At 37.7% G+C, this 25,577-nt stretch overlaps 1 protein-coding gene across 2 annotated transcripts in view; it reads right to left on the bottom strand.

The window, feature by feature from the left end:
* GPR155 (G protein-coupled receptor 155) overlaps positions 1-25,577 on the bottom strand; it is a 51,360-nt gene that overhangs the window by 9,969 nt on the left and 15,814 nt on the right. For both annotated transcript variants that reach the window (XM_080668191.1, XM_080668190.1), the window contains exons 4-14: positions 21,837-22,236; positions 20,014-20,179; positions 18,190-18,345; positions 16,793-16,876; positions 16,096-16,213; positions 12,258-12,342; positions 11,526-11,616; positions 10,312-10,519; positions 8,643-8,747; positions 3,942-4,078; positions 2,357-2,452 (exon numbers count right to left, since the gene is read on the bottom strand). In XM_080668191.1, the coding sequence (XP_080524317.1) occupies positions 2,357-2,452; positions 3,942-4,078; positions 8,643-8,747; positions 10,312-10,519; positions 11,526-11,616; positions 12,258-12,342; positions 16,096-16,213; positions 16,793-16,876; positions 18,190-18,345; positions 20,014-20,179; positions 21,837-22,236 (1,646 nt within the window). The remainder of the gene's footprint in view (positions 1-2,356; positions 2,453-3,941; positions 4,079-8,642; positions 8,748-10,311; positions 10,520-11,525; positions 11,617-12,257; positions 12,343-16,095; positions 16,214-16,792; positions 16,877-18,189; positions 18,346-20,013; positions 20,180-21,836; positions 22,237-25,577) is intronic.

The raw sequence follows: 25,577 nt of genomic DNA, 5'->3' as shown, positions 1-25,577 counted from the left end.
CGTTGGCCTGCGGACTGAAGGGTCCCGGGTTCGATTCCGGTCAAGGGCATGTACCTTGGTTGCGGGCACATCCCCAGTGCGGGGTATGCAGGAGGCAGCTGATCGATGTCTCTCTCTCATCGATGTTTCTAGCTCTCTATCCCTCTCCCTTCCTCTCTGTAAAATATCAATAAAATATATTTAAAAAAAAAAAAAAGAAAATGAAAACATTGAGGGCTTTATATCTTTGTTTTTCCCTTTAAAAAAAGAAAAAATATTTCACATTGTACTTAAGTATTTCCTTATTAATTTTCTTTTTTAAATTTGCAACAGCTATTATTTTTTTAATATTTTTTATTGTTTAAAGTATTACATATAGTGGTACATATATCTCCTTTTTTTTCCCATTGACCTTCCCCCAGCCTTCCCCTCCCCTTGTCGCATGCCCTCATCCCACTCCCCCAGTGTCTTGTGTCCATTGGTGTGCTTATATGCATGCATACAAGTCCTTTGGTTGATCTATTTCCCTCCCTCCCCAACACTCCCCAGCCTTCCTGCTGTAATTTGACAGTCTGTTCGGTGCTTTACTGCCTCTGTGTCTATCTTTTTATTCATCAGGTTATAATGTTCTTTATTTCCCATAAATGAGTGAGATCATGTGGTATTTTTCTTTCGTTGCCTGGCTTATTTCATTCCTTATTAATTTTCTATTAAAACTTCAGAAATTACAGAATTTAAAAATGCTGTAGTATCTGAATATAATGCAGCAACTGAATAAAACTTATGTGAAACGAAACTGGCTAGTGCTTAGTGAAAGGGCTTGAAAGGAGGTGAGGCAAACTGGCAACAGATATGAGCCATGATCAGGATGATGAGGGAGACAGGAGGTTGGGGGCTGCTATTTGTCAGGCACAATGGGGTAAGGATCTAAGTGCGGGTGGGTGGGAGTTGGGATGGGAATGCAATATATTACATGAGGACCTACATTTCTTCACCCAGAACTATAAATAACCACAAGGGAATGATCTGACTACAACACTCAATACATCCCCAAGAGAAAAATGGGATGTGGGAGTGCAGGGCGTGTGTGGGGGAAGGTTGTGGTATCTCTCTTCCTCCTTTGAAGCACTTGAGCCATAGCTGTGGGGGCAGTATTTCAAAAGCAACATTCTGGCATTTGTTTTTGTTTGTGAAGCTTTCCCAGTCCCAGTCCTGGGATGGCTCAGCTTGGAGTGGGCTTTAAAAATGCAAAATGCTGAGTGAGGCTATGATTTTTCCACTTAGTATTTTATAGTTCTTGAATACAAAATCTGATCTTAGTATCCCAATGAAAGGTGGGCATCAAGTAGCCCTTGAGATGCTCATGTCTGTCTGTAATAAATTGTTTGAGGTCACTTGTCTACCTAGACATGGCCATTTATGCTGCCACAATAATGGCAAAACAAACTCGAAATATTTCGAAAAAATTAATGTTATAGAAAAACTTGCAGGGATATCTACCGATAAATGTTAACTAATTCACATGGCCAATTCTTTTAGATTTCATAGGAAAACCCAATAATTTTAAATAGCATTTTTAATCACCTGATACTCAATCGGGGGACTAATATTTTCTATTAAAAAAGTAAGTGATTGACTACAGAATCAAATTTTGAAATTTGCACATAAAAGACATTTTTCTAATATGCAAAATGCCATTTATCCTTAAATATTCATTTTAATAGTGACATAAAGACAATAGCACCATTGTATTAGTTCTTCATAGAATTTTAGTTTCTAATTTTTAAACTAGGATGATAATGTCTACCTTGCAAGTATTGTGAATATTTAAATGGATAGTTAATATAAAATGCTTACCAATGGTAGTATATTGTATCCTCTCAAGGAATGGTAACTACTATCTATACCTGGCCAATTATATACCAATTTATAATTTTTAGAAAAGATTTAAGTACCTATTGTTCAATAAATATAAAAAAGTAAATGAAATAATGTAAACCAATTTAAGTGGCTAAACTAAAGGCTCAGAGAAGGTAAGTCATTTTCCCAAAGTGACTTATTAAGACCACAACGAAGTTTAAAAAGTGCTTGAAACATCTTGTTGCTGCTTACATTATCATTCTTTATCTCAAAACCAAAGCAAAAAAACGATTTGGTGTTTCTGACTATAACACTCAGTGTGCATTGTGATGACTTTAACCAATATAATAATCCATCTCTACTAGAGACAGGCAGCAGCTGTCAGCTGTCATGCATACCAGCAGCTGGCAAACAAACGAAACCCTTTGATTTAAAAGAAAAGCACATCCGTCCTGCCACCCCCAATCACCCCATCCAGACAAACAAAAACCTCTCAAAGTTCTCAGTAAATAAATACCTGGCCAAAGTTAAACACAGCACAGAAAAACTGTAACTCAACATACAGTCTTCCAGGCTCTTGGTTGAATAGCCACCATAAACAACTAGAAAGATTCTGTAAAGGAAGGAGAAAATAGTATTTTTAAATTAAATAAGCTAATCATTTCTCTCTATCCAGAACACAGAATAATAACTTACCTACTACTTAATAATTAGGGAGAAAATGACTAAAGGGAAAAACACGTACAGAATATAGAGGCTTTGTCTTTCAAACAAGAAGTTTCAACCTCTCCTCTTGACAGCTGTCACTCAAACAGCCACTATTCTGATCAGATTTGAAGCAAAAAGACACGAGCCACAATACAGAGCTTATATAATATATTAGGACTGCCGACTAGCCTAAGACAGAACTGATTTTAAAATTAGTTCTACACAATGAAAACAATCACATCACTAAGCAACAATTCTTGGTAGCATTTCTTTTTGATTTTTGTTCTTAAACAGCAATTAAAATGGTGCTGGCTGATATCATTCTGTGTAATGAGCATCCCAGTTTGAAAAGGGTAGGAGGGTCTCTCATAGGTTATATGGTCCATTTTCTACTTTCAGGCAAGTTACATTTGAACCATCTCAAATAATTATATAAAAACAACAGACAATTCACAAAAGATGACATAAAGGCAATTATAAAAACTATTTAGTAGTAAAAAAAATGCATTAAAAATAAAGTGCTATATTTTACCTACAAAATTATCAAGTTAAAATGTTTATAATAATCAATGTTGGTGAGGATACTTTACAAACCTATACTACTCCTTTGGAAAACAACTTAGTAAAATGCACCAAAGGCAAAGAAGTATTTATACTATTTGATCCAAGTTTCCCAACTTGGAGAATCTATCATAAGGAAATATACTGCATGGAAATGTTAATTAGAGCCTTTTAAAAAACTAGGAAGGCTCTGTAAGGAATTGGTTAATTATAATGTATCTCCTCTGTGGTTTACTGAGGAGCCATTAAAAGTAATGGTTATGAACAACTACGCAGCAACGTGCAAATGCTTGACATAGTGACAAAGCAGAATATAAATCTGTATATATGATTAGAAAAATGTATTAAAAAATAGAAGATAGTAGTATGATGGATATTTTCCTTCTTTTCTCTATTTTGTAAGTATCTATTATGTGAAGTGGTTATGTTATTTTCATAATTTAAAAATTATTTTTTAAAATTTATTTATCTGAGGAATATCTTCTGAGAGACCACGCGGGCGTTTATCCACTGAGGTCAGTCAAGGAATACACTAGGGAAAAGCGGCCTTTTACACATCACGAAGATACCTCGTCTTACCAAATACTAGGCTCAGTATAGAATGAGTAAGTGGTTCTAAGCAAAATAAGCTACGGGACATTGAGGCAACACAGTAATGTGAATTATTCATTGCTCTTTCCCCCAAAAAACATTTAGCTCAAGATTTTGGATTCAGATGGCTAGCTGCCACTCCCCTGGGAAGTAGTAACTAAGTTTTTCCCAGATGCCTTAATAAAACCTTTGCCAAACATGTAAAGAAATGGCCCCAAAACAAAATCAGAAGACTCATTTACAGCAAAGAGGCCAATAATGAGAAGTAAACACAGCAACACATGTCGAGTCAGTTGCTGGTCTCCACTCTGTAGATACTGCTCTTCTTCCTGGACTAATATGCAGCTCTGGGAGTTACAGCGACTCTCACAATGATCATCTATAAAACAGTAAGTACAACAATTTGTAATCAGAGCTTTTTATTTGAATGCATTTTAAATTCATAATGACTTCCTAAGCAAAACACCACATATGCACATTCAGCTCTGAACCAGTATATTATTTTAGATGAAATCTGAGGAAGGCTCCTTCATGTTGTTTTGAGAGAGTTCTACTTGTAGGGTGTTTTTATTTGAAAAAACAAACACACAAAAACATGAGTAGTATGCAATAGTTCCCTTCTACACTATTCAACAATGTAATATATATATATATTTAAGTCTAAATTAATAATTCAAGTTTCACCTATAATAAATGTACATATTGGTCATGAATACCCTATTTTGGCTAATTGTAAAACAAGTTTAGTACTACCACTTAGCTTTCATTAAAGATTTAAAAAAAACTTATAAAATAAAGGAACCAAATAAAAAATACCATACATTTTATTCACATATAGAACCAAATCAAGTCACAGGCATGACTCTAAAATAGAGGTGAGGGGCCTTTCCCAAGAACCTTTTTTTCCTTCCTCAGTTCCACTATACTAGTATATGGCATCAAAAGCAGGGGAGAACATTTTTACAAAACATATGTCTAACATACAGTCTTGTTTCAGAAAGTCAGTGACTAAAACACACAGTTTTATGGCTCTTACCCTCAAGCTAATAATAAAAACTTTACTTCCTAAAGACAATTTATAGAAAAAGACATATGTTCCCAGAGATTTAAAAATGGTCTAGCTGCTGCTAATGGCATGGGGGAAAAGTTTACAATGTTGCCAAGTAAAAAGAAAGTATGCTGCCAAACTATCTCTTTGGTATTACCCTATTTTAATAAAAATTACTGGTGTCTATCTTCATGTAGGAAAATTCTACAGTATATATAATAACCTGGACTTAAAATATTATATACAAATATTATAAAAATGGATTTTAAAAAGTTCAATAATTTCATCTGCCTTTTTTATACATTGCAATATTTATTTTGCCTTTGTGCTATGCCAGTGTTTGAGAAATGAATTATATTATAAAACTCTAGAATTTCTCATTCGTCCATGGTCCATGGTTTTATTTCTCTTAGACTTAATTTAGGATTAGAAATGATACTTAATTGTGTGAGCAGACAAAGCCCATTTATGATGGCTCCCATTCTATGTAATTTTCACAAAATATCAGAGAATTGAAGAAGTCCCCCTCGTTTTAAAAAATCAGCATTATTAATCAAGAAAATGACAAATAAGCAAAGCATAAGATTTTTGGAGACAGCCGAAACCGGTTTGGCTCAGTGGATAGAGCGTTGGCCTGCAGACTGAAGGGTCCCGGGTTCGATTCTGGTCAAGGGCATATACCTTGGTTGCGGGCACATCCCCAATGGGAGGTGTGCAGGAGGCAGCTGATCGATGTTTCTCTCTCATTGATGTTTCTAGCTCTCTATCCCTCTCCCTTCCTCTCTGTAAAATATCAATAAAATATATTTTAAAAAAAAAAGATTTTTGGAGACAAAAAGGCTGTTAAATGAAAGTACATGTTGAATTTGTCAATGGGCTTTACTATTAGGTATATTGTATAAGAAGAAAAAAATGAGGAAAACCTTGGGAATTCTCAGGTAAAGAAACATTAGCTTTAGAAAAGAAGTACAAAAAAAAAAAAAAAAAAAAAACCCCACAAAAAAACCCCTGAAAGTTTAACAAAATGTCAAAAGGGACTTCCCAACAGAAAGTCAGTGAAGGTCCAACATCTGACATATTTTTACTTCTTTCTATGAAAATGCAAATTCCACTATTTAAGAATCATTTATAGTCAACAAATGACAGCCAAATATAAACCCTGCTTGAATAATAACTACTTTTGCTACTATTATGTTTAGTGAGCATTTACTTTGTACACACTCACTGTGCTAAGTTATTTGCATACATTATTTTACCTAATAAAAGAGAAACATGCAAATTAACCATCACTCCGCTATGCCCACAGCCAATCAGAATGAGTATGCAAATCAACCCAACAAAGATGGAGGTTAATTTGCATATGCAGGTGCGGAGCAGCTGGGAGGGGCGGGATGCCTGCTATGAGGGGAAAGGAGGCGGCGGAGGGAGCTACAGGAGCGGTGCTCCGGACAGAAGTAAGGACTTGACAGCTCCCAGGCGGCTGGGGAGCAGGGACGTGTCGGCTCCCGGGCGGCTGGGAGTGAAGCCAGGGGAAGGAAGGCCTATTCTTGCATGAATATCATGTAACAGGCCTCTAGTCTATATAATAAAAGCCTAAGCGACTGTTATGGCGGAACGACCAGAATGACCGGTCGCTATGATGCGCACTGACCACCAGGGGGCAGACACTCAACACAGGAGCTGGCCCCTGGTGGCCAGTGTGCTCCCACAGGGGGAGCGCCGCTCAGCCAGAAGCCAGGCTCATGGCTGGCAAGTGCAGTGGTGGTGGCAGGAGCCTCTCCTGCCTCTGTGGCAGTGCTAATGAGCAGTGAGCTGAGCATTAAGGAGCAGCGAGCAGGCAGGTGGTAAGGAGCGAGGGGTCCTGGGCTGCGAGAGGGATGTCTGACTGCTGGCTTAGGCCCGATCCCCGCGGGGAAAAGGCCTAAACCAGCAGGCGGACATCCCCTAAGGGGTCCCGGACTGTGAGAAGGTGCAGGCCAGGCTGAGGGACACCCTCCTCCAGTGCACAAATTTCATGCACCAGGCCTCTAGTCTATATATATAAAAGCCTAAGAGATGGTTACAATGGAACGACTGGTTGCTATGACACGTACTGACCACCACGGGGCAGACGCTCAACGCAGGAGCTGCCCCCAGCCCACAGGCCCCTATTGCTGATAGGGCCTGCAGGCCAACCTCCTGGTTCCTCCCCACAGCTGGCAGGGCCTGATTGGGGCCGGGCCCCTGGGCTGGGTTGGGGAAACAGGGGTGGGTGGCGGCAGATGCCGGTGGTGAGGGAAGAAGGAGGGGGTAAGCGGGGAGGCAGGGAACAGCATGGTGGCAGCATGCAGGTGGTGAGGGAAGGAGGAGGTGGGGAGGTGGGGAGGCGGGGAGGCGGGAAACCTAATCAGCCCTGATCGTCAGCCAGGCCTAGGGACCCCACCCTTGCACGAATTCCGTGCACTGGGCCTCTAGTTTCTTATATGCCTCACAACATTTGTGATATAAAAACATAATGCCTGCCCAGCTGGTGTAGCTCAGTGGTTGAGGGTCGACTCATGAACCAGAAGGTCATCGTTCAATTCCCAGTCAGAGCACATGCCTAGGTTGTGGCTCGATCCCCAGAAGGGGTGTGCAAGAGGCAGCCGATCAATGATTCTCTCTCATCATTGATGTTCCTAGTTCCCTCTCCCATCCTCTCTCTGAAATCAATAAAAATATATAAAAAATATTTAAAAAACCCAACATAATGCAATATGGTTGACTTATGCTTCATTATAAAGAAGACTTTTTACTGTTCCCCTTTAAACTTTGATTATAAACTAACATTAGAGGCCCAGTGCATAAAATTTGTGCATGGGGGGAGGCGTTGCTCAGTCCAGCCTGCACCGTCTCCAATCCGGGACCCCTTGGGGGATGTCTGACTGCCAGATGTCTGACAGTCGGACATCCCTCTTGCAATCCGGGACCACTAACTCCTAACCACTTGCCTGCCTACTGGCTTGATCGCTACCCAACCGCTCCCCTGTAGGCCTGATGGCCCCTAACTTCCCTCCCCTGCCGGCCTCATGGCTCCCAACTGCCCTCTCCTGCCAGCCTGATCACCCCTAACCACCTCTGCCTCGGCCCCCACCACTGTGGCTTTGTCCGGAAGGAAGTTGGACAGTAGGAAGATGTCCATTCTCCCTACCCTTTTATTAGTATGGATAACCAACTAAAAGTGTACTGTAACTTCACATAAATGTGTTATAAACAATTGTTTTAAATAATTTGAAATCCAGACCACAAATGTGATTCAGTCTCTTAGTCTATATGCCAAAAGGTTATTATTTTTAAAGATTTCTCTTTTTATGAGAAAGGGTATATTTTAAGTATATGGATTCAAAATGTAATTAAGCACTAATTAATTAGTTCTGGCCCTGGGGAAAGGGAGAGGAGGAAGTCTCAGCTTCTAAGACAAGAAAAGAAGGCCAAAAAAATAATGGTGTTTAGGTTACACTTCTTGGATTAAATTTATTGGAAAAATTGATGTGTGTGTGTGTGTGTGTGTGTGTGTGTGTGTGTGTGTGTCTAATACTACCTATTACTACATCATAAAAACTTTATTTTAAACTGAGTAGTCTATCTGTGCATGATTATCCTATTAGCACTTTCTTCCATCTTACTTGAGAACACATATTCTTTTTTTAAATTTTTATTGATTGATTGAGAAAAAGAGAGACATCAATTTGTTGTTCCACTTATTTATGCATTCATTGGTTGATTCTTGTATGTGCCCTGACCAGGGATCAAACCTACAATTTTGGTATATTAACACGACATTCTAAACAACTGAGCTACCCGGCCAGGGCTGAGAACACATATTCTTAAACAGTGTAGCTTTTACAGGCCCATCCCCATAACCCAGGGTACTCACTTTTCTCAGAGGAAGGGGTCGCAGGTCCACTAGAGCTTATGTTTGTTACTGGCTCTGTGGATGAGCAGCATAACTCACCATTTCCCATGGAGCAGGAGCAGCACCCTATATAGATCAAATAACATGTGAGGACAGAGCCCAATCACAACAGAAATGGACAACTTCAAGAGATGCCAAAGAAAACCAAAAATCAATCAAACAAAAAACCCAAACAAACAAATCCATTTATACACACACACATTTCTCATGCAGACTCATTGGAAACGTTGTCACAAGGTATCTATCAAAAAGTATTCAAATGTACTTATACAGAAAAGTTAACACGTAGAGAGGCAGAGGATCAGCTCCCTTAAACATTGTCTTCTCACTGTATGACACAAGGAAAAATGTTTTTATCCATGCTGTTCCATTAGTTTCCACTGTGCTTTGGGAACTCAGAGAATTTGAACACTTTCTTAAAACACAGCTTTTGTTTCATCACGCATCAAAAACAGGTCCTAATGCTCTTTTGCTTATGGTAGTTCATTCAAATTCCTCTGTCTGAATTTGGAAGCTCTCTTTGGCTTGACCCTTCTGTGTCTGTCTAACCCAGCCTTGGGCAAACTACAGCCCGCGGGCCGGATCCGGCTGTTCTATCTGGTTCTCTTGCTCTCCCCTCCGCTCCTTTACTTTGAATTTATATTAGTTCACATAAACACTCCATCCATGCTTTTGTTCCGGCCCTCCGGTCCAGTTTAAGAACCCATTGTAGCCCTCGAGTCAAAAAGTTTGCCCACCCCTGGAACCCCTCTCACCATTCAGCAAAGGCCCTTCTCTTCTTTCAGAACAAGTCTTTAGTGGCATCCACAAACCCCATGCATATTTGGGGTCTCCAGGCCTAGTATGACAGGGACTTACCACTTTTGTTAATTCATCTAAACACTCTCCTCCTTTAGGTTTAGTTCAAAACTCACTGCTTTCAAGAACATGTCTCCTACTAATTTAGAAGATGTAATAAAAACAATTATAATTTTTTTAAATAAAATACTGCTAAAAATGGTTTATAGGTAGATTGGTTTACAGAAATCACACAGAGCCATCTTCTACAGAACTGTAAGTTTTCCTCTATTTAGTCACAGAAGTCACACACATACACACACACACACACACACACACACACACACAGATTATGGCCACCAAGAAAATTACTATGACAGTTTTTGCCTTCAAACATTACTTGGATATATACTAGTAAGTAGACCACTAGCCTTCTCTTTTATTAATTGAACCTTTGATTTCATATTGCCAACTCCTGACATGCTATTAACCCTGTGTTAGTCAGGTCTCCTTTAGCATTTTATTGATAGTGCTTGCCTGATACAAGTTGTTACATTAACAAGCATAGATGCTTAGTTTCCTAAAAAGGGTCTTCCTTAAGTTGTTACTTTTCTCTAAAACTTTCAGGTCCAAGGAAGTTTTAGGATTTAACAAAAGATTGCCCTCACAAAAGATTTATAAACAAGAATCTAATGAACTTGCAAGCTCTTTCTATTATCGACTATCATTCAAGTTCCTTATCTGACAAATACCTGTGATATTCAAGGTAGCTCAAGGAAGTGCCCTTAAACAAAACATTTAGGACACATGCTACATAGGCATATAAGAGTTTCTTTATACTTAAGGATCATACTTGTTTCTGGGATAGAACTTGTAAAAGGCTCGGGTTCGTTTATTGGCACTGGACTCTCCTCAAAAGCAGTGTTCCCAGGCTCTGCTGCTTTGTGGTTCTGAGACTGGTTGAAATCTTCGTAGCTGCCTTGGGTGGTGCGGTTCATACACATGAGTGATATGCTAGCTATCACAATGCTGCAGAACAGGGTGACCGATGTGGTGATCATCTGCCAAAAAGACAGTAAGCCACTTTTCACAATTCTATCTTCATAATCTTAGTTGAATGGGTTAAGGGTACTTTTTTGGTGGAAAATGCAATAGCTCCATAGCTACAAATGCTCTAGAACAATGGTTCTTAAAAAAGAGAGTGTGGAAGAGATGTAAGTTACTTGTAAAAAAATTAGAGTTTGCTTGTAATCATATAAGATTTCTAGATACTTCTTTCACTGTACATCAATGCCATTGGTTTCTTCCACAAGTAAATTAAATAACTGCAGCCCTTCTCTTCAAAGTTTTTGCTCACTTTAATACATAGTTTAAGCATATTTCAACTAGATACTCTGTTATGATAATAATACCAAAAATAAATAATTATAGCTAATATTTACTGAGTATTAGCTATATGGCAATACTAGTCTAAGTCCTTTATGTGTATAATCTTATTTATTCTCACAATAACCCAATAAAATTCAAAATTACAAAACAAAATGTAAGAAATCCAAATCATTTGAGGAGATTTCTAAAACACACATCTATGGGCCCTACCCCCTGGAGAATTTCTGATTCAGCAAGTCCCACAAGTCTCCTTCTCTAGCTTTTCAAGCACATTTTCTCTCAGATACTTTTTGTTCTGAAATTTATATTTACTACAGGATTGAAAATCAAGAATTTGGCTTTTATTATTATTGCTAACTCATTAAATGGCTTTAAATTAACCACTCTTTCCTCCAGTAGAGGAAACATAATTAAAGTTAATTCATAAGTGTGTTTAAGAAGACTCAGTAAGTTTCAAACATCTGAAATCCTCAGCTAAAAACAAACTTAGACACGTAAAACCTTTACCACAGTTTGAGACATGACTTTAAAAAGTGATGTAGGGTCACCAATGTGATATGTGGTAAGTTGGAATAGATTTTCAGAATTAATTTTAATGTACTAGTAAGTATAGAAAAACACATTAACAAGCTAAAGAGAGACGTTTTCAAGAACAGAACTTTCAATCATTCTTCTCACCTGTTCTTTTCCATAAAAGAAGGCTGAGTCAATGCTATCTCCATTATGTTTTCCAGTGATCAAAAGAACACCAACAATGATAGCAGGAATTCTGGAATAACAAGGGTTTAGAGAGAAAAGTTAATGAACAGTGACTATTGACAAGAAGAAAATTCTGAGATGTTCTAAATTAAGTTACAGCAGACAGAGACAGAACTGTTAGTCAATGAATGGCTGGGGGACAACTAACAACAGACTGCGCACATTCTGTATATCTGTTGGAACTTCAGATTGATTCCTAGGGGGTTACTTCCACAGATTAGTTTTTAGCCAAGCACCATCAAACTCCAGGAGTCTGCTTTTTGTTTACATGTGGCCTTTCTGGACTGCTGCCCACAGCCAATCCACAGGAGCGGACATTTCTTTTTGTGGACTCTGTGCCTATCCCAGAGCTGGCCCACTTCATTTTCTCCCACCCCTTGGCTAACATAAATTCTTTCAACACCTTACATCTTTCTTCTCCCTTCCCCTTACCTAATATATAAAAACACTTGCAAACTGCCAGACAATGGACACGCTGTCTTTCCTACCTAGCCATGCAGCTGCTAGTTTAGAATCCATGCCCCAAGACCGGTCTTCTCTTTTGCTAGCAGTGGCCTACTAACCCCTTTCTTTCGGCCCTGGAAGTCAAATTTTATTGTTTAACACTGTATATATAGGAAAACGTAAACAAACAGAAAACTACCAACTTACCCCCAGCCACATATTATGATGATTCCAACAGGAAATGGTACCATCTCTTTCTTTTTCAAAAGAAACAAAGAAATTGCTAGAAGGCCTAAGAACAAGAAATAAAGGTTGAAAGATACATAACTACTCTTGATGTTGTTCAGACTTCATGGAATTTTATTTAACTAAGCTCATTTCAGGAGCAGTCTGTAGTTTTTGCCCTAGCATTTACTTCTCAGTAAGTGCTGTCCCCATATTTTGAAGCAGGTTTCTTAAATTAAAAATCATTTGAGTTTTCCCTCCTATATCATGTTTTTACTCAAACCTTCGTGTTTTATACATGAGGATTTTTTTTTAAAAAAGTCCCAAATCATCTTATTCTTTTGACTGATGTGTTTGGAATCTAAATATATTTAGAAAATGGAGGGTTTTTTTAAGTGGTTATGGAACAATTCTAATAATAAAAACATTCCCATTCTATTGGTGCTAAGAAAGAGCCAGTAATTCTTACAGTTTTGTTTTTTTAAATGCTCCAAGTCTATATGATGGACCTTAAAACAAATAGAATATGAACTTAATACAAAAACAAATGTTTTAAAGTTCTTCAACTCACCTTATACCACATACCCAATTTTTTATACATGTAATGTCTTTTTTAACAAATTCTACATGCTATAGAATCTTAGAACTATAGGGTTGGGACCACTGTTTTAAGTTAACACCTTCATTTTACAGATATAGAGACAAGGTTTTGCCCAAGCCATACAGCCAGCAGAGGGCAGAGCAGGACTGGGAACCCAGCCACCTGATGGGAGGCAAGTCCAACTCTATCAGTATTTCTAAAACTCGGATCAATGAGCCCTGATAGTTCCTAGGACACATTTGTCAGGATCTAGGAATATCTGAGAAATTATAAGTCCTTTTGGTATCTTTTAAATGACAATCACCCAAATGCCCATCTTATAACTAAAGTTCAGTCTTATGATTTCAGAGATTACTTTTGGTTTTATATTACATTTGAGCCAAATGAAGGCTAAATGATATCACAACACATGGTACAAACGAAGGTTCTGTGGCCGTTTGAAGAGAGAAAAGCATGAGAGAACCAGATCATAAACCCACACAAGGAAATAAAGGCAGGCCAAACTAAAAAAAATAACAACAAAAAACCCTAACCAGAGAAGTGAGTTCCATTTTACATTTCTTTTTCTTTTCTTCCCTCCCACCCCCCATTTTACATTTCAACCTCTGATTCAGATTAGGAAAACAAGACCCTTTGTCATGTTGATAAATGTTGCTAATTAGAATTACTGAGTTTATAGTTTTGTTTGAATCTCACCTGTGAATTTGCTTTGGTTTTAAAGTTGTATATTAGCTGTATATAAGGAATTCATACCTAGATTTAAGGTTGTACAGATTAAGTAACCCTGTGCTAGAAATAATGTAAATCAACACTAAGGTCCTTAAGAATTGTTTTTTCTTTAAAAGGGACCACACATTACCCAAGTTAGAGAGATACTATAATATCACTGCTCTTTCCTAAATACATTTGTAAACTCTTATAGTTTCAGGTTTTCAAAGAGGCAGGGATAAGTAAACAATCACAAAAGTGTGCCAACTGTGTTATAATACTGGTGGTCATTAAAGTTCTGATGTTCATTATTTCTTCCTTGTGAAAAGACTGATACAGGAACAGGTGCAATCTAGTCCTGGCTGTATCACTGACAAAGCTGAATTAGCTAAACTCTTTGGGCCTTATTTTCCCCAATTTGCAAAATGAAAAATTTAAAGCAGACCATTGTTTCCAAAAGTGTAGAGACAAGAGGTGGCACAGGGTGAAATTTTTTTTGACTAGTTATGTGTTTATTTTAACATGTGCTTCAAAAATTTTTAGCTATCACATGAAACCTGGGATTTTACTAATATAAGGCTCAATTTATTAAAGTAAAAAAGTGAATCAACTTTAAGGAAAAAATAAGGACATGTGGTATGCAGATATGGCAAAAATCATGAGGAGGTATGCAAATGAGAGAAATTAAAGATGGCCTAATGGGATGATTTAAAATGATACATTAGGTCTAAAATCTGTTATGTCAAAATATTCTCAAGGTTAAAGGGCCCCTTCATCAGGGTCAGGGAATCCAGAACAACATATTGGGATAGATTTTGGTATGCATGTTTGAAGAGTGTTTCAGGGAGACTTACAGCTTTTTGATACATTGATCTATTTTCTGCTTTCCTATTGTTATTACAAATTTAGCATCAATAAACTCAAGTATTAGAGATCAAGTTGGTTTATCTGTATTTGGAAGTCCTTAAGCTGTTTTAACTTGACATCTCATGAAGTCTCTTATGCTAAACAAGGTGCACTTGCTTTTAAAAAGCTTGAACCTTCCCTTTGCACTGAATTTTTACATTGTTGCTTCACTTCAAAAGGCTGTTGACTTAGATTAGGCCCCACTTTTGATCTTGAAGGCATGAAATCTAAGGCCAGTTTCTCACAGCCACTTCCTGACACCTGCTTCCTAACAGTGGCTATCACCAGCCCTACCATTCTACAATTTCCTTTTATGTGCCATTTTACAGGTTCACATTTGTGGTATGAATACAAAACAGCCAGATATAATGTTTCACAAACATACCAGAATGCATCCAAATAAATATTATATTTCAAAAAAGCAATGTGTTAAACCTTTGAATATCCTTTTTGGAGCCCATTGAAATGAGAAATAGTCTTTCTTACTGGGTACTCTTCTATTTCCATACCCTTTTACTCTTTACTTTTCTTGTTCTCATATTACTATTTTCCTCTCTATCCTATCTAATAAAGAGGGAATATGCAAATTGACCATCACACCATCACAAAGATGGCGGCTCCCATAGCCACAAGATAGTGGCGCCCAGTCCCCTCAGCCCCGCCGGAGTCCCCCAGTCCTTTCAGCCCTGCCAGGGGGGTGGGGTGGCAGGTGCACGGTGCAGCTGGACCCGCTCTCAGCCCCCCAGCTGCCCAGGACCAACCTGAGGTGCAGGCAAGCCTCGGATGTCAGCTGCCCAGCCAACACCCAAGGTGCAGGCAAGCCTCGGATGTCGGCTGCCCAGCCGCCCAGGGCCAGCCCAAGACACAGGCAAGTCTCGGATGGCGGCTGCCCAAGGCTCAGGTAACCAGGGCCGGCTGAGGCTTGCACTGCCAGCAGTGGCAGCAGCAGAGGTGTGATGGGGGCGTCACCTTCCCCTGATTGCCGGGTTGCCTCCCGCCCCTGAGGGCTCCCAGACTGTGAGAGGAGGCAGGCCGGGCTGAGGGACCTCCCTCCAGTGCATAAATTTTCAAGCACCGGGCTCTAGTTTAATAATATAGTTCTATTTGTTGAGTGTCTACCATGTACCAGGCATAAATACCCATATTTTATTTAATTCTCAAAATAACTCTGTAACGTGTGATGACCCAGTCTTACTGCAAAAGTGAAGCCATTTGCTTAAGGCAGAGCCAGAATTTTTCATTCAGTTCAGCTGGACTCTAATAGTGAACTCTGGGACACACCTTTCATGCCCCAGACCTCTGTGCCCCATTCCCTACTTTCTCCAGGGCCTGCCCTTTTGGTGTCTCCAAAGGAGAGCTGTGCTGACTGTGGCCTAGAGCCATAGACCCTGAGGAAAAGGACCATTGAGAGGAAACTACCCAAACCCAGGAAGATATTGAGTACATCGGGAAACAGGCCTCAGCTCTCAGACTGCCTCCCTCAGTAGAGGTAACTGCCTGAGAGAATGCCTTAATCTTGTCCTAGGAGACTTCAAATAGATCACTAGTTGAGGGCTTCTAGTGATAGAGAGGGGGTCAGACCTAAATTTCCATGATCCAACTTACCTGTCCATAGGTAGGTGCTATAGAGGGAGCTGTACAATAGAACAAACACTAGAATTTGTCCAACAAAATTTTTTTCTTTAACAAAATTCCATATTATCATTCCAGCACAGACAATAGACTGAAGAACAAAATATGTAAAGAAACAGTCAGTCATATTCATGAGTCATACTCATGTTTTAGTCACAGCAAATATAATTATTCAGTTTAAATTATTGCTGAAAAATTATCAACTATTGCATACTGTTATACTAAACTTCAAGTTTTATGGTAAAAAAAACTCCTTCTTATACAGAGTCTTTAACAATGTACATATTCAATTAAAACAGATGACAACATTCTAAATACTAACCTTATATTTAGTAATCATTTACATAAAAAATGCTAAACTTCTTTCCATTGTAACTTGAGACATGCAAAGACTTAACTAGAAAAATAAGACTGTGAGAGTTCAATTTTTAATGATTCAATTGCTTCTATTAAACAATGCAAAATTATAATAAAATGCTATTATTAACCTTAAGTTTATATAGTTCAAGACCTATTGCAATATTTAATAAATTAGGCATAAATTAATTGTAATCAAATTATAATTGATTGCACTTGGTAAAAAACATTTTTTACTTTATAAGTGAAAAAATACAGAGAAGTAATTTTCAATGAGAAAACCATAGTTCTAAATATCTATAGGTTTACTAACCTGAGCGATGAGTAAATTAGTTGTAAGCATATGAGGAAGCTGTTTATATTTCTTACTCAAAAGAAGAATAGCTAGAGACCAGATCTTAAAGACAAAAGGTTCAAAAGTTATTCAGGTTTCTTAATCTTGATAATTACTTATAGAATTCATTGATTAGTCTCTTTAAAGAATCCACTTCATCCTGGTTCAGGAAGAAATTCCAATATCTATTTACTTTAATCTGCCTAGTTCCCAAAAGGTATTAAATAAATTACTATATCCAAAGTAAAATAAAAAGCATGGAAAGATACTATGCTAAATTAACTGTACAGAAAATAACAGGGTCTTTAGGAATTAATGCCTTGACCAGGGCCATGTTCTACCTCCCCCTACCTTTGGTGGCTGGGGTGGGACACAGGTTCACAGGCAACTATTCAGGAAAAGAGCTTTAGAGGGAGATGCAACTACAAATGCACTAAGTTCTCCCTTTTAGATTCTATCATGTTGAATCATGCAGTATCTAATTCCAGGCTATCTTACTTCAAACAATACACATTGTCTACCTTATGATTAATTGTCTTGCATTCCTTATATTGAAAAGGATTGGGTTTCTATTCTACCTACACAGTGGTCAGCCAAGTATGCTTGTTGATTTTTCTTTTTGCTCCCCTCATTGTCAATTAAAACTTATATTGTCTTTCTCCCCAAACTGCCCTTACCAATGGGCATAGATTTTAAGAATATGTAACAAAAGTAAAATTTCCTAAAATTACATTTATCATGCATTTTTTTGCCAATATACATATTCATCCCCACTTTCTTTCTTTTAACACTAAAAGTTCTTTTTTTTTTTAGCCAACATACTGCTTGAATTCAATAGGCAACTTTATTCAGAAAATACTCTAGTTGTCAAATGTTTAAGTATTAAACTTGAGCTAGATATATCCAAAAAGTTTCATGAACATTAAATGGGTGGTTAGATGTGATCCTGAGGATCCCTCAACTCCATGATTCTACAATAGCAAGTATATGTATAGTGACTCACTATGTACAGAATGCTTTTCACATATATTGTCTCTCGTGATCCTTAACCCAAGGTAATAGGTAAAATTATTACGTCTACTTTATAGCTGAGAAAAGTGAAGCTGAGAGATGTTAAGGTAACTCCACAGAGATGCACAACTAGTTTGTGATAAGGCCAGAGTCAAATCCAGGTCTGACTAAATCTCGGGCCTTGTCTGCTATACAACTCTAACTCCAATTAGAAAGACAAATCTTAGAAGGCTGATATTATATTTATGGGTAGGCTTTAGAGTTCTCTATTGCCCGCAAAATTAGATTTTTAAATCCCTAACTTTCTCTTACCAAGCTATTTGCAAACTCATTCTGTGGTTCATTTTTCATTGAACCATACTTACCAAGGAAACCAGGCTGATAATACTTATATCAAAACTAACATTCTGGATGGCATATGCCAATGGCTTAGGGTCCATTGAGGGAAAGGTCAACAACCAGGCAGAAATGTACATGATTGGCGCAGATACAAATGTGCTTATTACCATCCCTGAGGTTATCTGCAAAAATAAAATCAAATTGAGGAAAGGGTCACAGTTGCATTTAAACAATTACCTTAAACTTTAAATAGCCACAGCACACTAAGGCAGCCTATCTAATAAAGAGGGAATATGCTAAGTGACCCTCACGCCATTGCAAAGATGGCAGCACCCACATCCAATAAGGAGGGAATATGCTAATTGACTGCCCCATCCTCAAAGATGGTGGCACCCACAGCCAATAAGGAGGGAATATGCTAATTAACTGCCACACCCTTAAGAATGGCGGCGCCCACAGCCACAAGATGGCAGCGCGCAGTCCCCTTAGCCCCATCAGGCGGCAGGCGTGCGGCAAGGCCTCTCTGTGCCTGTCTCCGGAGTCCCCCAGTCCCCTTAGCCCCCCAGCCACCCAGGGCCAGCCTGAGGTGCAGGCAAGCCTCAGATGTCAGCTGCCCAGTCGCCCAGGGCCAGCCCAAGACACAGGCAAGTCTCGGATGGCGGCTGCCCAAGGCTCAGGTAACCAGGGCTGGCTGAGGCTTGCGCTGCCGGCAGTGGTAGCAGCAGAGGTGTGATGGGGCGTCGCCTTCCCCTGATTGCCAGGTCGCCTCCCACCCCTGAGGGCTCCCGGACTGTGAGAGGGGACAGGCTGGGCTGAGGGACCCCCCTCCAGTGCATGAATTTTCATGCACCAGGCCTCTAGTTCTAAAATAAAAGCAAGACTCAGTAAAAATACATCACAGAATTCAACATGTCATCTAATACCATACTCCCCCTTTCTGAGAGTTCTTAAAAGAAAACACAGATAAGTTCCCTTAGCTCCTTTCCAATCTATGCTCAACTTATATTTGCACATAACAAATAATAAACATTCCACAGCTGATGGTTATCTTCTAGGTTCTAGGAAGTAAACCATATTAATGATCTAATTAAACTTATGACCAGTTTCCTTATGTACTGTTTAATAAAATACTAGTATATGCAATAAAAACAATTGAAAAAGAGAAAATTGCGAACATTTTACAAATTAAAATGAAACTGATCTTTGTTAAACAACTTAGTACCTTCAAGTTATATTTCAAAAACATTTACTCTAGCCCTAGCAGGGTAGGTCAGTTGGTTGGAGCATCGTCCTATACACCAAAAGGTTGCAGGTTCAATCCCCGGTTGGGGCATGTATGGGAGGTAACTAATTGATGTTTCTCTCTCACATCAATATTTCTCTCCACCCCCCTTCCTCTCTTTCTAAAATCAAAATAAAAACATCCTCAAGTGAGGATAAAAAACAAAAACATTTACTCTAATGCTGTAGACAACATCTACAATATGCTTAGACTCTGATAACAATTTGGTGTTGATTTTAGCTATTTACTGCAGTTGATTATGTGATGTTTTGCATCTGTTGATTTATCAATGTATGAAATAGATTTTTTCCCTCAAAATTTCAAAAGTTACCCTTCCATAAATAACCTTTAGGTTTAAGTATAAGTAAAGCAAGTAAATACTTGAAACTAGAAAAGACTAATGAAAAACATCCTGGCTGATTAAATAACTACTGTTACATGATGTCCTCTTATATACCATGAAATAACTTATAGATATCAAATTCTCATAAAAAAGCTGACTTCTGTGTTTTGAAAATTCATTTTCTACTAACCACACAAACAAACTTAGAAAGTAGTATATACATACAATCTCTACTTCCATGTTGAACTGTGTTGCAAAGATAGCCACTCCCGGTGCTACAGGAAAGACACCATACAAAAATGCATAATTCGATAAACTTGTATGGTTTACTACACTGTCGCCCTTGTCCAAGACTTCCACCATTTCTCTGCACAGAAGTGGCAGCACCAGGCTGAAGAAACAAGAAATGCATCATAACTTGATATCCAAGCATGCTGGTCCCCAGGTGGTAAATTGTTCTAGTAAGGTTGGCATTAGGTTATTCTTCTCCTTCCCAGAATACATGCATGCACATATTCTCTGCATGTCTACTTGTGGACGTTTTGTTGGAAGAATCAAGAACTCAACTTAGAGTCATTTTAAGTGTAACAATATTCTAGAAATATTGGAAGAAAATCAGACTTTTTTGCTCTACAGTACTTTTCTTGCAAAAAGTTTGTAAAAGTTGTAATAGCTGCTGTTTCTTATTTCCTCTGTTAGTTCAATGAAATGTTAAAATATTGACAATCTGAGTAAACTTTTTAAAAGAAAATTACTAAACTCCTTTTTAAAAAACAATAAAGCTGATCTTTATTATGATTAGGGGTTTAAATGGTTCAGGTAATGGTAACAATGCTGCTCAATTAGGTTCTCAAAACCACTAGAAAAATAGGTATTTACAATGAGCTCTTCATCTTTGGAGAGACAAGAAGGTGTAGCAAAGGAACTGAAACAAGGTGAAATAGAGCAGAAAATTAGTGAAATCCAGACCTGGTGGAGTCAATTATTAAACAGATCCTTCAGGATTCCATAAAAAAAGCACTATCAATAGTAGCTGAGCTAATAGAGCTTTCCCTTAAAAACAACAAGGTTGATGATATTGTCACAGCAGCACCTAGAGAGATGTACTAGGATGGAGTAAAGAACTACTCTTCTGTGTATTTTTCAATTAAAAAAATAGATGAAAATATTAAATAGGAATCAAAGACCCAGAAAAAAGATGTTAAAAATGAAAATATTTAAATTCTACTTATAAGTTGATAATACTATTACTGTTAGAACCATATTTAGTACTGTACCAATACTAATTAATACTTTATTTTTGAGGAGCATAATACCACCATAAATAATATTCAGAATTTACATTCATTTGTATTATATTGAAAATATAGAAACTATTTTATATTCCACTGGTCTCATAAATTTAACTGTCAATACAAGAGCTGAACTCAATAGTTAAGAATGCCCCAAGCACCTTGGGATAATCTTGCAGTAAAATCAATGTCATCTACACCATGAAGTATAACTCCATGGCTAAGGAGCTAAGTAAGTTGTAGACCTATTAACTAAGGGTTTGATAACTTTTTATTTGACAGGCTAGGGTCAGATGGTTGATACTAATCATACATATTGACTTACTTATACTTAGAAATTTCAATCACCCTCAGAATTACAGAATATTTTCCTCAAATTGATAAAAACAGTTTATATTCAAAATTATTGTGCTCATCACAACTAAGATTTTAACAGATTTAGAAAACTCAGAAATCCTGCAAAATTCCTTAAAAAATATTACCCAAGTGGGACATTAGGAGATATTAAATAAAATTATATAAAAGCTGAAGAAAAACCAATAATCTTTATCCTCTAACAGTAAAATGGAAAGGATAACCTACATGGGATAAGGAAAAGACTTTGCACAATACACCAACATCACATTTTCCTTTAAATCACAATTATTCATGAGGAGGGATTATCATTATCAAACTATTTGAAGGAGAAAATAGTTGCAGACACATCCCAATGAACTGATTAAATAAGACTTTCACAAAATATAATCCCCAACTTACAGTTTAGCAGTAATGAGAAGAGTTAATACAACAAATGCTGACTTCTTCAGTTTCCTTATTTTTCCTACCATCGTAAGACCAAGATAAAATAGAGCTGATCCAGAAAAAGAATTTGCAAGTCCATCAAGAAAATTTTCCATATATTCAGGCACCTTTTGATCAAGAATAAAATTAAAGGCAATGCCAATGAAGACCATAAATACTATTGGGTTCTGTATTACTCGCAGAAGTCCAAGTCCCACAATTTTTACTTTGCTTTGAGAAGCATTTTGACTGTCTTTCCACTTCTGGATTTCACAGAAGATGAACCCTATAGGGTTTAACATCATAAGAGATATTGGTGCCACCAAATAAATGTACTGGAGATATTCTGGGTATGTAGTTTGATATAAAGCTTCAACTGCAAAACAAGAATTAAAATCGATTTTAAAATGATTGCCACAGAAATATATTAATAAGTTATGTATATAATGTTATCTGTAATTATAGCATATTATAAATTAAATCTAAATAATGCAGAATGACCGCATTAGCCTTGTTTTGTAAAAAGAACATTTTAGTAGGAAAGTTGAAAAAAAGAAAAACATACTGTTAAATACCATTTAGCTTATAAAATAATAATCAACTTTTACAAATTATTTTTAGTAATACCCACTAAATTCTATGAAGTAGAGGCTTAGACTAGTCACAATAAAATGGAAGAATTGTAGAATTTCTAAAAGAAACAATTCAAAATAAAATTGTTATAACAAGATGTTTAATAATAGCAACAAGGCAGTTGGCTGTTGGTTCCCTTGAGAGAGAAATTCTACTGGAGTGGTGAGGCAGAAGTCAAGGTACAGAGGATTGAGGAGCAAGAGGTTGACAACAAATTCAAAAATGAACACTGGAGTGCTTAAGACCAAGCTATGCAGGAGAAGATGTGAAGATGGGAAATTGTTTACAGAAAAGAGACTGGAATCCCTACAAAGTCTAAGAATTAGACGCAGCTGGAAGTTTGGGAATTCAGAGTAAGTCAGAGAGTGAGCTATTGAGTTTAATATTTCCCAGATGAGTAGGTCCAGGATAACCCAGGATGGCCATGTTAGTTAGTGGCTGAAATGGAGTAGAGAAGAACATCACTGGAGATGATGAGGTCAAGCAACTAAGAGGACAGAGAAATTGATGGGTAGTTCACATGGATGTCAAGTCAAACAAGATAATGGCAAAACGTGGGGGCAGAGAAGATAACAGTGAGCCAGATATTCAAGTCTTCAATGAATGAGAAGGAATGACTAGAATGAGATCAGCAGATGATAGCAAGGAGGCTGAGCATGAACCTCAAAGAGGCAATTTTTACAAAAGAGCAAATAATAATGGCCTTGCAGTGGTAGAAGGTGGCTATGAGGATGTCAGCCCTATCTACCATTGCTCATGTAGTATGCAGGCGATGAGAAAATGGGCAGCCTCCATTTGAGAGGAATGAAAGGGAATGCATGGCTTTACAGAAAACCAGTGAAGATGCTGAAGAATTAGGGATGGAAAGGTGGATAAGAAATGTTTGGGAGGGGATTACAGTGGAGTCATGTAATGCACATTTAACACAAATTCAACTACTCTCTCTAAGGAAGACAAAAGCTTTTTTTTTTTTTTTTTAATAAAGCAGGTCCCCAAATGCAAATGAATTACTTCACTTGCTGTTCACTGAAGAACAACAATGTTAGAGAAAAAAAAATCAGAATGTGTTAGACTTAGGAGAAATGGTGCAATATATACAAAGTATGTGTGCTATATTTTGTAGGTGATTTAAGGGATTTTTCAAGGGTTTGACTGTACATGAACCTAACCACTGCATAAGTTAGGTCTCCTTAGAAGTGGTACGTGGGTTGGATCAGACTTTTTGCAGTTTCTTGGTAGAAGTGGGGGTTGGTGACCTGGTCATGGGTTGATCAGGGCAACTTAGAGCCTTGAAGTAAGCAACCTGGTCTCTAAGCACATTTTTGGCAATGAGTTCTAAAATTATTCAAACTACTATATAAAGGCTGATGCATAAATAATTTGAGGTTAAGAAAGATAAAAGAACAGCCACAATCACTCACCAGGAGAAAGGCAATCATGTGAAAAAATGTAAAAGATTAGCTTTCTCAATTTACATTAAGATAAAGTGACACTGGTAGGAAAATATATTAGTTTACTTACTCAGGATACTTAAGTTCAGTTAATGTCATGCACATGTTCTGTTAAAGTTATGCAACTAGATTATATAACCTGTAGAAGTTCACCTTGTTCTCATTAGCTAAAGACGACTTTTTATAAGATTCAATTCCCTTCCTTTTAGTTAAGCACATGCAGAGGTCTATAATATCTCTGAAATGAAGCAGTGGTTAAACAAAACATATTTGATTACATAAAATTTCACAAATTCTTTCCAATTTCCAAACCAGATGTACTAGCTCTACAGCTCCTAGTGGTTTTCTTTCATGTTTCATAAGGTTTTATCTTTTAAGGAAGAAATGCAGCACTTGCTCCCAGCAGGGTGGCTCAGTTGGTGGGAGTGTTATATGGTACACCAAAAGGTTTCAGGTTCAATCCAAGTCAGGGCACATATCTAGGTTGTGTGTACAGTCCCCGGTCCGGGTGCATATGGGAGGCAACAAATGATGTTTCTCTCTCATCTCTCTCTCTCTCTTCCTCTCCTTCCCTCTAAAATCAATTTTTAAAAAACCATCCTCAGGTGAGGATTAAAAAAAAAAAAAAGCAGCACTTTTAATAACTATTTCTAGGTAGCTAACTTTTTCTAATTAGATCTTCTAAGAGAAAGGCATCCAGACCTGCCCACCACTCAATTTTAAAAATATAAAGTGTATTTTGGAAAAGCCTGGTGTTTTCAATATGAGCACAAGAATTTTCCCAAGTGGCCAAGATAAAATACATAAACTTTGACAACTTACAGCCCACAAAAACCCCTTAAGTTAATGTTTTTTCCCAGAATTTACTTTCCTGGCACACTAGCATTTAATCACCATCATATAATAGACTTTAAATTGTTTTAAAGAGCAATACAAATTTGAACAACCGTCTATTATTTATGGCTAGCCAATCACCAAGTACTTTCTCCTTTTTCAGATTTTGTCTTTTCTTCTCTTGATACCACTGGTCAAAAATTTCAAAACTGGATTACTTAATGTGTTTCCAACCAATATCCTTTTGATTTTTCTTGGCCACCCCTTCATCCATTTTATTCACTGCTGACAATATCATCTAAATCTTGATTTTCAAAAAAATAATATTTTCCCACAGTTCTCTCTGCACACAAGAACAGCTATAAAACCGTTCTTTTGACATTCACAGTCCAGTCTCCTCAACTGGCCCCTTATTTACCAGCTCATGTCTCTGGGAATACTTAGCTATTCCTTAGTGCAAAGCCTCCATCAACCAGTTTAATATCATAGTTACACCAGACAAATACCAGGTTTATGACTAGTTCTACATGCTGACCATCATTCCCCAACTTCTTGAAATCTCCCCTTTCTCATCTAACTCTTGCCTACTGTTTCAGGCCTGTCTCAGGTACTGCTTCTTCCACCAAGTCTGCAATCTATATCATGGATATCCTCTTCTCTGGGTGACTCTGGTAACTTGTGTCATATTAGTGCCACCTCAACTCATTCTAAGTTCCTTGGAGGCATCATTTTATAGCCCCCAGGTCCCAGCACAGTACTGAGCAAACCTGAAAATACTTGCTGAATGTCAAAGGTTTCA

This window comes from Plecotus auritus, assembly GCF_963455305.1.
Source record: "Plecotus auritus genome assembly, chromosome: 5".
Lineage (NCBI taxonomy): Eukaryota > Metazoa > Chordata > Mammalia > Chiroptera > Vespertilionidae > Plecotus > Plecotus auritus.
This window is presented reverse-complemented; position numbering and strand designations above follow the sequence as displayed.